The sequence below is a fragment of the Corvus brachyrhynchos genome, unplaced genomic scaffold, assembly GCF_000691975.1.
Source record: "Corvus brachyrhynchos isolate BGI_N302 unplaced genomic scaffold, ASM69197v1 scaffold28, whole genome shotgun sequence".
Lineage (NCBI taxonomy): Eukaryota > Metazoa > Chordata > Aves > Passeriformes > Corvidae > Corvus > Corvus brachyrhynchos.
The window spans coordinates 8,179,567-8,193,704 of NW_008246058.1; the positions used below are offsets into that span (position 1 = coordinate 8,179,567).

At 32.1% G+C, this 14,138-nt stretch overlaps 1 protein-coding gene across 2 annotated transcripts in view; it reads left to right on the forward strand.

Moving 5' to 3' along the window:
• CSMD3 (CUB and Sushi multiple domains 3) overlaps positions 1 to 14,138 on the forward strand; it is a 621,464-nt gene that overhangs the window by 262,292 nt on the left and 345,034 nt on the right. For both annotated transcript variants that reach the window (XM_008642636.2, XM_017746102.1), the window contains 2 exons: positions 3,191 to 3,268; positions 7,894 to 7,981. In XM_008642636.2, coding sequence (XP_008640858.1) covers positions 3,191 to 3,268; positions 7,894 to 7,981 — 166 coding nt within the window. The remainder of the gene's footprint in view (positions 1 to 3,190; positions 3,269 to 7,893; positions 7,982 to 14,138) is intronic.

The following is a 14,138-nucleotide window of genomic DNA, read 5'->3' on the forward strand; positions in this document are numbered from 1 at the left end:
AATAATAATTCTGTATTTTTATTAAAGTGACTTGAACTACGAATAAAGCGTGAGCAGTGTTGAGCAGAAATCCCAAGATGGATGCTTAAATTATTTTCAGGGTTTTGACATAATCTCTGATTTGGTTTCACAGAGTTCCAATGCTACTTGTTATGCTTCATCCAGTCATGTGATCAAAAATGGATTCAGGATTGACAGAGATTTATTTGGGTAGATGTTCACCAGTGTTCCTTCTCCTCCAAAAATAAACAGCGCAAATAAACACACCTGCTGTCCTTATCTATAAATTTAAAACAAACCAACCAACCAAGCTAGAAGCCACATGTATTTAAAGCATTATTAAAAAAAATTTAAGCGTCTCCTTGCATTATAACACTGAACAATGGTTATGTCATATAGGGTTTTATAAATTTAGATTATTTTTTAAATATACTAATGTCTTGTCACTGGCTTCCTATTATATTGGTATGTCTCCCCAGGAGTATCCTACTTTGTTGGTGTAATCTATTTTCTTGGCTCTTGGCTGTTCAAAAATATGAGAACATACTAGTCTAACCATATTTAACGATTTGTAGCATTGTTACATCTGAACTCTTTTTCTTGAGAGAAATGGGCATATAAACTCATCTCATGCAAAAGTAGGTATCTTAAGACCTGATGAACTGAACTCTTAATGTGTTTTTCTTTGTGGATGGGCTTAGATGCATACAACTACACAGTTTGCTGTCATGAATCCATCCTCTGAGACTTCTGGAAAGTGAAATCCACTTTCAGTACTTACTGTCATGTGTTTGACATGCAAAATAAGCACTATTTTGCCAAGTATAAAGTAATCTATTTATTGGGTAGGGGATGTTTTTTGTGATGGTGGGGTTGTTTTTATGTACATGCACTTGCAGCCCAACATATAGCTTAGTAGTGGCATGTTTGCCATACAAATATCTATAAATTCTCCTTCACAGTGTACTCAGAAACTACTGTTCAGTAAATCAAAATACAAACCCCAGTTAAGAGTAAAATTCTTCTCTTGTAAAGGTGCTTTAGAAAACTGGAATTGCTTGCTTACCTAATGATATTTAATAGCCTCAGCAAAGTGATGCAATGGATTATAAAAGTCTTTGACTGATTTCAGTGCAGTCACCAAGACACTCTTTTAACTATTTTCTGTTCCACCTTACATCTTGTGAACTCTTCTTGTGTACATAAACTAGGAATATGCCATTTAGGTGTTTCAGAACGAGTACAAACAAATGAACAAAAGTACAGGACAGTCTTCCTGCTCTAGTATGTTGTTGTGATGACTTCTGAAAATAAAGGACAAACATGTCTCTAATGAGAGCATTTAAACCCATTCCAGCACCTGAGATCACATATTCAAGACCACTCCCATTTTGCTTAGGTGCTGGAAGAATAACTAAACCTGTCTTCTGATTCATGAGGAGTTATTTTAGACTGATCCTCAAAGAAAGACAAAAGAGGGTCAGAGCTATAGTACAACATTCCTATTTACGTAGAAATAACATTTTAGAAAGCTCAGATAATGACAAGAAAGCATTACTGTTATTCCAGTATTGCTCTACTGTATGAAGGTAGAGTTGTTGGATCTATGATTTCCACTGAGGTTAGAATTGTTTATGGACTTCTTTTAGTTTGGAGAGGGGATGGGGCTTCTCCTATTAAGGGTAAAAAAACCCCAAAATCTTGTACTTTGTGGCAACATATATTTCACTTCTGCAAATAATGTATTTCCCAGAACCATTATCATATAATATATGACATTATTGCTGGGAAATTATCACATATATATATATATATATATATACACCATCAATGTAAATAAGTTACGTTATAATAACACACAAGTAAATTTGCATTTTGCCTTTTGAGATAATAGTGATTTTGTATTTATAAGAAAATATGGTCTCCAATCAGAAGTGTAAAAAAAATTTATTAACATATCCTGTACCTATCCTATAAATTGTCTTCCTTAGTAGTACCCTCTTTCTTCTGAATCTGGTTCTGCTCTTGTGATTAGTAATAATACTTTTATTTATAAAAAGATAACAACAGTATTTAGCTACTCTGTTATTTATACCTAATGTAAAGGTTCTTTGAATATCCATTGATTTTCTGTAAGACGTAATGGGTATGAAAAATTCTTTGACAACATACAGTCTATCTTCTTATGTTAAGTTCTCCTAGATGTAGTTCCTTTAATCTATTCTGTCTTCATCAGCAGTATTTGCTTGTAGCCAAGATAAAACATAATCTTCCATATAGCTTTTTAAAAATATATAGTTGCTATAGTGGCTATAAAGCCACTTAAGTAATAAATTATATATATATAAAGCCACCTAAAATCAATTTATACTTAACATTTAGAAGTGTTTAAGAAGGTCCATTTTAATTTATAATTCACTGCTCACATGCCAAGCATATTAGAGACGAGGCACTTAGTTTAATGACTGAGAAGGAAAGTTTCTTGTAGTGTTTTTGCTTATTCTTGCTTACATTTTTTATATATGTTAAGTTTTGGATTTATTCTCTTTTTATTAGTTTTTTCTTTCAAAGATATTTTGAGGCCACAAGGTTGGCCTGGATTAACTGTGTATATCATAAAGCCAGTCCACAAGAAGGACTTTTACAGAAACAAATGAGCTGTAGGCTTAGGGGAGAGGTGGGAGATAGCTACCTTCCATATCACATTTTGGAAATAACAGTTTTCAAGCTAGAAAGACCAGCTGCAGAACCAACAGCAGGACAGCAGACTGTATTTTATTTTCTATATTCAAATATCTTTTTTCTTCTTTTTGGTTCCCAACACAGAAGAAACAGCTATTTTAGAGCAAACATATTTATAATCCTTTTCATTTTCCAAGTTCCATAAGTGTGTGACAATGTTTTACACAATTATGTGGTGCATGGAAATAAAAACTTTTGGCCATACTTTTTTAAACTGGTTATGCAGGAGAACAATTAACTTGCAAATATCACTCCTTTCCTTTGTCAGGTATACAAATTGGTCTCAATATTTATTTTTGTAAATTGTTTCACACCAAAGGTATAAAATCTGAACTTGTGAGGTAGCCAGTACTCTAATTTGTATATACTACCATGATAAAATTTGTCAAATGAAATATTTTAGATTGTATTTCCTGATACATGTTTTTGTTTTTGTTTTTTTAACTAGTGAAAAAGGCCATAGATTTTAAATCTAGAGGATTTAAATTGTTTCCAGGGAAAGACAACAGCAACAAGTTTTCTATCTGTGAGTGTATTCCTTTTTTGTTACTTTTTTCTAGTGCAAGAGTGAACTTTGTGGTGTATTGTTTGTGTGTAATTATCTATGTATTTCTTATAATAGAACTGGTTTCTCCAGTCTGCATGGTGAATTTTTAAGCATGGTTCTACTCTAAAGACAGACTTTCTATAAATATGGCATTGTAGAAGGACACATTATTTTGTCGATAATTTCACAGTAAATTTACAGTATTTGGAAGGAAATAAATACTCAGCCTCCTAGGTGTCAGCTGTAAATTCAGCTGTGAATAGATCTATTACTTTAATTGAACTCTAGTAGTAGCATCAAATGCTGTGCAAACTAAAGTATATCCTCATTTACAAGTGCACAACAACATATGAGGTCACTTTTTGACTTTTTTTTTTATTCATTAAGTTTGACATTTTAACTGATTAACTAGGTGTAGCTTTAAAAATTCTGGAGATGCTTGGTGCCTTCAATTTTAATTACAGAAATTAGAAACTGAAAGTGCTTGACGTCTCAGTGGACGATGTCCTGATTAAATTGTAAGGAGGAGTCAGGCAACTTTCTAGCACAAATTAAATAGGTGTGTCTCTAAATATATTAAAAGGATACTTTTGAAAAAGAATGTGCCATTTTTATAGAGGCCTTTTTGGAATAGAACCACATTGTAAATATTTTAGAAGTAAATAAAATAGACTAAATATTTAACATACGTTGGATTATACTACATTTCATTATTCTTCACAGGACTGAAAGGACTTGCTTTTGAAGCTCCCTAGGTTGGACATGTTTGCACTAATTATTTGTTTAAAGTATCAATGATGGATTCAGTTTGCAGAATTTAGCGGGATACATTAGCATACATTTTAACTTTCGGTGTTAGATTTTAAACTGTCAAGGTATTAGATATGATTTCTTTTTTTCAGAGAAAGATGTCTTTAAGAAGAAAGACCCTTTAACATTTACCAAGTCAGAAAAATAAAGCAAAGCACACTTCTGTTCAATTTTTGTAATGTCATGTATTGCCATATTCAACTTCCCTGTCAACTGCATCACCTAAATAGTTCTGTAAGACATTTCTGGTTTTTTTGAAAACTTTGTATCAAGACATTTAAAAACAAATATTCTTCTTATACCTATTGGGTGAATGGAAAACAGACTGATTATGCAAAAGAAATAACACTAAGATAATTACAGTAGTGTTTATAAAGTACATCACTTAGATCTCTGTCTGACGGCCCATCTGTGATTCTGTAGTTACAAATAGTAATACAATAATAATACAATGGATGATAAAAGAGATTGCTTATTTTGCACCAGTCATTACATTTTCAATTATATCAACTCTAACAGGAACTCCATATTTATAATGAAGTGCCAGATACTCATTATATCCAAAGCTGATTATTATTAAATAAGCGATGAAATTTATCAACATATTTTTGAAGGTCTTTAGATAATTTCATATGTTATGATATTCTATATGAAGCTGGAAACTTTATCTTTTAAACTCTTCATCTTTTTTGTTGTTGATTATGCAGAATAGATTATCTATATGAGTCAATAATAAGTGAAGGTGAAAACCTTGGTGATTTGTACTTCTAGTGATCATAATCTTGTCATAAATAGATAACTAAGGTTTCATATTGTAATCTAGCATTTGATTCTCAAGTCACTTTGGTAGCTGAGGATGTTGGAGAGATAGTATTTTGTAAGAAGCTTATGTATTTGGCTGTTGACTAGATAATTTTCTCAGTGTGGCCTCAGCTGGGTCTGTACTTTCATTACAAAGGCAGATAGGGTCCTTTAAAAAACAATGACCAACATTCAACTCTTAGTGAAAATAATGATAAGTGAATATCTATTTTACATTATGCCTTGTATTAGCAATGCCTTTAGAAATTTTCATCTAGCATTCTCATCTGTATGTCCTTTCATTATTTTACATCTTTTTTTTAATTATTTTTTTTTAAGTTGTACAACATTCAATGCTAATGCACACGTGATTTGCACAGAGCAAAGCCAGAATGGTGATATTTGATATGATGATTCACTTTGAAACAAGTATGCATCAGCTTCAGTTTAGAAGTGTTGACCCTAACAAATGAATTAATTGGCAGACCTAATTCAATCTGAATTAGAACTCTGAAGTTTCTTGATACCAGTTTCATGACCAGACTATGAATGAATGCTTTCCCTAGATGCATTTAATTTACTACAGGAAACCCTTTAATTGCTTATTGTCATATGAGCATCTAGGGTGTAAAACAAAAATATATTGACAATTATCTGTGGAATTACATAGGGCTGGAGACTGAAAATTCAGGCATTATGTCTATAAAAGTTACATGAATACAAAAATCCTAAAATGTGAAATTACTTTTCACTAGGTACTTAACAGAATGGGTTTAAGATTGTGCAAATGCACTTTGCAATTTGGATCAAATCAGAAATCAATATTTACCTCTTTTTCTTTTGTATTTTTACTGCAGTATATGTATGAATTATTTTTAAAATTAATTATTTTATTGATTTTCTTTAAAACTAGCCTTTATATTTTTATTTATGAATATTGTTAATTCCATAAATTTAAAATTCTATTTTGTAGAGTATTTCTAGGAAGGAGACTTTATACAGAAGGCGTTGAAAACTAATAGGATTTTCAAGCTTCTATTTCTAGAAGAAATCAAGCTGGTAGAAATCGAAGTGTATAATAGTTCTTCTGTCTTGCAATCCAGTAGAATGTTCTTTTTATGTGAATATTTGCTCTATTACCTGTGTATGGGGAGACATAATGTACAAAACCAAAATAAGTATTTGAAATATTAAAACATGAATTATAATAAATAGAAATAATATTGTTTAAACACTATTTCTATTTTTTACAGTAAAAATATCTTCTGTGTGCATTGATATACAATGCATGGCCAAATGGCACCATTATAATTTCTATAATATTATTTTCAGACATCATGAATAATTTTTTAACTATAGGTTTAATATATATCTAATATTTGAAAAGTTTCAATGTCTTCTATATATATGTAGGCTACTTTTGATGATTCTGAGTTTCTCATGTCTCATAATGAAGCACCCAGATGTTTCAAAGAGAGAGTTAGTTCCAAATGCTTATCCAACAAGATGGCCTTGTTAAATGTAGTCTATGGAATTGCAGTTGTCAGAGAAAGATATATATTCCAACACTAGCATTAACATGGGTTTCTGTAGCAAGTATGCTTTCATCACATGTGCACCTCTTGGAGGAGGAAAAGACTGAAATCTGAAACCAGGAGGAAGACTCCTCCTGGCCCAAAAGTCCCCTAACATGGAAATCCAGAGGAACAGAGATTGCCTTGGTTTGCTTTTAGAGCAACCTTTGACATATTACAGGTGTTTTGGGATGGAGGAGAGAAAATACTGTGGTTCCAGCTGACAAGTGCTGAGCTTGGTAGGTTTTTGGAGCAGTGTGCCACGTTGAGCTGTTTTCTCTTTAAGCCTCTACAACATTTGCATTTGGCCTTTGGCTTCTTCAGGGATGCAAAACTAATTCTTCCCTTTCTGTGTGTGCAAGAAGACAAATTTCAAGGAAGAGAAACCTCCAAGTATTCTGAATTATATTCCTCTTCATTAAAAGCTGAAATTTAATCAACACCCTTTAGAAATATAGTTAAAATACACTTTTTTTTTTTAATCCAGTAGTAGGATTACCCTGATTGCATGAAAACCTCTTCCTTAAAGGGAAGTAAAATTCTAGTACTGCAAATCCACTGGTCTAGTTCATCAGTAACAAAGATGAATAAAGGTTAATGAAAATTACTTGGCTTCACGTCAACTTGTTTTTTTTTTTTAATATTTTTCCGTCAAGCCATGAATTCGTCAAATAGCCTAGTAACTTCCTTTGCTAATTTTTCAGTTTTGTGCATAGGTGGTTGAATATGCTGAGGGTTAGATTGTTACATACAAATTTCTGGAAAAAATACGGAGAATGGTTCACAGGAAGTTTCTCTCTGAAACCATTTTAGTTTATTGAAAGACAAATTTATGCAAATCAAACTGGCATTTTGAGTTTTCCTTCAGATCACCATATTTTGGGAATATATACATTTTCAATACTGATTAAAGACAATTCTCTCAGCAGAAGCTTATGCATTCAAGTTTTATTATAATTCAAGGAGAAAAGGTCAGCTCTTAGTGGAGATGACATTTGTTAGCGTATGTTCAGAATAAAATCTTACAGCCCTAAACCTGATGAACACTCCTTTAAATGTTAATGTTTCTAGAGAAATAAAAATAACATTTCCATTCAGATTCAATAATATTGCAAACAAACAAAATAGCTGATTAATACATCTGATAAAAAACTTGTGTTACTTTTTTGGAAAAAAAATCAGAAAATGCATGTTTTTTTTATTATAGTGAGGAAAAATGTATGTATTGAAACCAGAGTTTATAAGGGTGATCATATTCTGTAGAAATTCTGTTTTAAAAGATCCAAAATGGAAAGAATATACTCTTTCATATATATATAATTGCTTACCTCTGTGTTTTCTAAAAACTTCATTATTTTATCTCTTCTTTTTTTTGTTACTTTATTTTATTTTGTTGTTTTGTTTTTGTTTTTTTTCCAGTAAATGAGGGAGGTATTAAACAGGCGTCCAATTTGTGTCCAGATCCTGGAGAACCAGAAAATGGAAAACGGATAGGCTCAGATTTTAGGTAAAATATAAATTCTACCATTGTATCATTTCTCTAATACTGAACTTGGAAAATGAATATGTTAAAAATATATTACTGTTGCTGAGTACTCTTTCAAAACTGACTTTCTTAGTAAAAAGTGCGTTAGAATTCTGTACAAAATTATGTAATGTAATATAGCATGTACTTAGTATGCAAAAAGATAAAATACCTACTTAAAAGAGATCATGTATCTCTGAAAATCTGGCAAAATTTGGATTGAAGGTAAGTTTACGTTATTTTATCTTGTAATTACTGTGTTAGATTTATAAATATTGAGCATACATGTTGTACTGGAGGTTTTTGCAAAGGACAAAGCAAAACTGACTAGAAGACAAGAAGAACAATAAAACCTTAGAGAAGAAATTTTACATCTTACAGAAATATTCATTGGACTCAAAAAGAGAATACTGCATTTCCTGCAGTATGTTTATCAGGAACCCAGAAGTTTGATACATGCAGACGTATTTCCCTAATAGTCCTCACATTGGTTTAGCACTCTTATAACAGACTATTTTTTAAATTATTTTTTATGTATCCTCTTCTATTTGCAGATATCTTTCAAAGTCCTTATCTTGTAAGATAACATAGGCTTTCAATACTCTTTCAAAACATTCCCATGTTTCCTCAGTGAACATGACTCCTAATTTCAGTATCACCAGTGGTTGATGAGTAGAGACATATACATAATGAATTTTTGAGAATGTTTTGGATTAATTTTAATCTCTTTTCTGGGTTTCTAATTTTTTTCCTTTTCGATTGTTGAACATTTATTTTAAAGGGTTAATATGCATATTATTTTATATTTGACATATAAAGACAAGACTATAAAAAAATTAATCTAAAGCTATGTTCTTGTTTCACATCACATGCTAATTTCATATTATGTTTACAAAACTCTTCAACACACCTCAATGATGAAAGAAAAACAACAAAAGAAGTAGAAGGGAAATAATTTTAAAACTAATTGGTTTTATTACCTTCAGGTTTGTTTGCTACATCTTTTATATTGTACGTATCCCACAACACACTTCTAAGCATTTGAAGATAACTCTTAGAGTAATCTGGATGTACAAAGATCTTACAAAATTACGATACGTCATTCTTTTACATATCTTCTTGTGCATTTTTGTGTGAGTGTTTTGTCTTTTCTCCTTGTAATCAAACAGAAGACAGGACTGACAATTACATCCTAAGTAAATGTACTAGCTAGAAAACAGTTATAATTTCTCAATTAGTCATAATAGTCTCCCTATTTCTCTAGTTTTGAAAAAAGCAAAAGTTCAATGTGCATTAGAGAAAGCTTTACAATTAATTTTAGAAAAATGTAATTTCTAATGCTAGCTGGCAAAAAAAAGTTGATATTTTCAAAGAAATAAAAAAAAATTAGCTGTATTTAACTGTCACACTTTCTAGAATCATTACTTTGGCTGGTGTATTGTATTTTTATTTCAAAAATATGGCTTGAGAGCAACAGCCTTTGACAGACAACCTGCCAGTTCTTTTCTAGTGTTATCTCTGCAAGTGATCATGAAAAGACCTACTTGCAAAGATTGTTCTAGTTAAACTTATGCGAGGGCAGTATCTCAAAGAAGATATGATGATGATCATGCCCTCATCTTTCTTTTTGGACCAAAATATAAGGATTTCAGTTAGCATTATATTTCACTGTACACTGGGATGATGTATCAGGCTTTCCTATTTCAAATGCATTTATGAGAAAATGAAAGGAGAAGACATTCAAATTACTGAACAATAGTATACAAGATATACAAGTAGAAGAGTCAATATATTTTCCTGTGATTTTTTTCTCTAATTTCTCACTAATCTCAGTGATTTTTTTTTCTCTTAAAAAATAGAAAAGAATCCCCAAATTATCTGTTGGGATTTATACTAGTAAAGAACAGCACTGGTGCACATTAGTAAAACATACATTTGTCTCAAGCTGAACACTTCATACATTGATAAAGGTCTTATGGGGAACAAAAGCAGACTAAAAATTTTCAGCACTTAATAAAATTCCTTTTTGAGTTAACCTGGTTTTAGTTCTTGCCATTATCATAATGGTTGTTCAATTGCTTCATAAGCTTCCAAAGTAAGAAGGTTACAAATTATTTTAAATAAATAAGTTAGACATTTACATTTAGTTAAAAACATCCAGTACTATGGAAAATCTTTTCCGGGCTGTCTTATACCTGGCAGACAGAAAAATAGCACACTTTTGCCTTTCCCTTCTTGAAGTCACTCTCTCTGTAATGAAGGAAATAGCTTTACTTTAAGCTTGTCTCTTTTTTTCCTTTCTGAAAAGAAAGTGACAATTCCAATTACAATGCCTTCATTTGAAAACATAGTATTTTGAAGAAGGGTTTAGTTCTATCTCTATTAATTTAATTTCTGTAAAATTTAATATATTTTAGAGAAGAACATGCTCTTGTCACATCTCCTCAGCTTTCTTCAAATGTGAAGGTGCAGGTTTGGAAACATTGTATTGCAGTTTTACTTCTGTTCTCATTTCAACACTACCTGCTCTCAGCACATTCATTTCCTCTTACATGGTTCTTACACAGGGTTAGAAAATCTGTAATGCAAGCTCTAAGACAAACTGGAGTACTCCACGACATTATTTGGGGCCTGTAATTTCATGTTTACCCTTTTGGATATTTTTTCTAATGTGAAAATTCCGCACAGCTGTCTTTTGGAGTATTAAAGGCATTGCTTCTGATGCTAGATGCCTATTTGAGCATACAAGATTTTACATGTTGAAATAAAGTCAAGGAGACTTACTTATAGCTGCCAGCTTTTCCTGTACTGAGAAAGAAAACTTCCCTTCCCCAGGAGTTTCTTAAAATTTTAGAATCAATAGTGATTATTCTGCTGAAATTTCAGATTTTACTTTACTTGTCACCTAGTAAAATAAACATATTTTCCACGTGTCCAGTTTTAGAATCAATGCCACTCTGTAAAATATAATATGTAATAGATAAAAAGTTTTCACGGGGTCTTGTTTTTATTTTTCTTTGTTTCTATGGGAATAAATATATCCAGATGACTTATTTGAACAGGTGTTTTATTGTGAGGCAACCGTGTTCTTCCACCACCATCTCAAAGTTCTGTCTTCATGATATGGATGAATGAGCGCTTCTCTATCCCTCTACCTCTGTAGTGTGGTCCAACTAGGATTTAAAGATGAGATTCTGATCAAACTTGTATCACAACAAAGCAGTGAATACTGTTGGACAAAAATGCTCGTGTCGTCTTAAAAATACATATTATACTAAGAGAAGGAAAAATATGAAGTTTATGATAAGGACAATTTATTTTACCAACGGGTGACTTAAATGATAATATATTCTTTCATTTTATATTATAAATTAATTTATAGTTATTTTCTTTGGAAGAATGAAGTTCAACATTAATTGACTAGATTGACTAGAAGTTTCACTCTTGATTTTCCCTAAATCTTCTCTGAATCACCTATCATTCTCTGCAGATATGCAGTGTGAGCTTCCAGACTCTGAAACTTGAAGCGAAACATCCTGAAAAATTAACAAAACTTGATTTGCAGTGTGCAATATGAGGCTAGTTTATACGGGATCTGTGCACCTATCACTTTTTAACAGTTAAGTGGTTCCTTTTTCTAGGACAAGTATCTGACAGTACAAGCTTTGTGAGAAAAGATTACTTTTTTTTTTAAAGATGAATTACCAATGACCTCTAGAGTGTCAGGAAATCCTCTGAAACTGAAATTTAGTTGTCACTTTAGCTTTTTCAGCATACAGTAAGGATTTTTCTTGATCAGAAGTTTGGAAGAGTTAGATATTCCAACACTATTATCATGGAATCCTAGCATTTTGCAGTAATATTTCCAAGTAATGTATCAACTGATCTACGAAAATGTTCCTATGGATGGTCTTGAGAGAGAAGCTGTGACTTAGCTCAGTTCTCATACTGTGACTCAAAGAGACAATAGCAGAACCTATCTGTATCTTGCACATAAACAATTGTGGATCAGTAGTGTGTAGAAAGTTGCTAGGTTAAAAAAAATATATATTCACTGCACATAATCTTGAAAGCTTACATATCTTTAGTTTATTTTGCTGCCGGTGGAAGAAATAATATATGTGCTGAAATGCTGATTATTTCTTTATGCTGGCATTAAAATATATCATAAATTTGCAATTTGATAGAGATGGACTTTAAGAGCTGATGTTTAGTTATTTCTGGCTGTACATTTTCTTCTATGGCTAAAAATGGTCTCCTCAAATTTGTTCAGTTGCAAGTATGAGCAGAATAGGTTAATACATCAGAACGATGGTTTTGATGCCTTGCATAATTGATTATTTCAACAATAATTTAAAGAACCTATCAAATAGTGGAGGAAAAGAACCTAAAATGAGGTAGTTTGCTACACAAATGCCAACTATTAAAATAATACTATTCAGTATAAATTTCATATGATGTTCAAAAGTTTAAACTTGCTCTTTCTCATCCTTTAGAGATTCTATAGCTTCATTTTGGACTCCTTACTGCTTTTAGTTTCTGTTGTTTAAAGAAGAATCTCAAACTTGAGGCACATGATGAAAACTTTAAAAACAAGATTAAAGTTTTGTCAAATTTGTATACTAACTTCCTTATTTAATATCTATTCATACTTTTTTCCTAATAAAAATGTATCCAAAGTTTGGGGGTTTTTTATGAAAATGCAAACCTAATGGCAATCATTTATTGTCCTATTAGAAATAGAAATTTGCAGATAAAAGTACTGAGAGACACAAGTCAAGCATTCATTTTTGGAGTTATGAACTACCTGAGCACACTATGTTGGATATGCAAAAGCTTTACATTAATTCAGGACAAATTAAGCAGCTTATGTGCATCATAGAAATATTGATTGGAAGGGTCCTTCCAATCCAGAAGGCATCCAGTCCATCCTCCTGCCCAAAGCAGGACTTGATCAGCTGTGGCTTTGTTTAGCCAGTCCTGAAAACTCCCAAGATTGAAGATTTCACAAGAGTTTCAGTATGCTGTTCCAGCTCTGCATGGCTTTATTGAAGGAAATTTCTTGTAAAGTAAAATCTGAATCTTCTAAACTGTTCCTTGTATATTATCTGACACATTTAGAAAAGCTTGGCTTCATTATCTTTGTAATGGCTCCTGAAATAGTTATGCTCTGCTATCAGATAGTACCTTAGCTTTCTCTTTGTCAGACTAATTAAGCCTAGATGCCTTAACTTTTTACTGTAGATCCTGTGCTTTAAGCCTCTGACTAACCTCCAAACTCTTGAGTTTTTACCAGTCTCTCTCTTGAAGTGAGAGGCAAAATATTGGGCTTAATATTGCAGATATAGCTTCACCAGCTGAGTAATAAATTCACTTGATCTGCTGCCACCACTTCTAGTACTGTTAAATATAGTTTGTTTTATTCATGATGAGAACACATTACTGATCAATACTGCAGAACATTGTACCTCTACTTGTTGAGTTTCACGAGATTTCTGTTGGCCCAGTGCTGGACTCTGTCAGGCTTCTGAATTGAAGGTCTGCTCTTCAGTGTGTCAGCTACTTTTCCTACTTAATATGATCCATAAATATATAGATGCATAAATTCTGTCTCACCATCAAGACTGAGGATGAAAATATTAAACAGCATCAGACACCATATTGATTTCCTAATGCTCAGCTTATTACTGTCCACCAGCTGAATTTGAAGCCATTGATTCCTACCCTTTAAGCACAGCTGCCAGGACAATTTTGAATATATATCTATTCAGTGCATATTTTGTCAGCTCTCAAAACACACTGCTGTAAAAGGTGTTCTCAGAAACCTTGCTGATGTTAAACGCTGTTACACTAAGCACTGTTACATCTTCCACTTGGCCATGTAGCCAATCACTCTGTCATAGAAAACAATCAAGTTGATAAAATATAATTCAACTTTGGTAAATCTGTGTACATGTTCTTGATTTCCTGTTCTTTCCAGAGATCAATGTAAGATTCCTAGTATCTCCTTGCCCTTTTTAAAAGTTCATGTAATGTTAGCCTTTCTAAAATCAGTAGGAACATCTCATCATAGTTTTTCATAGATGATACCTTGCAGAGATTCAGTCAGATTTTTCAGCACCTGTCACGAACTGCAGCT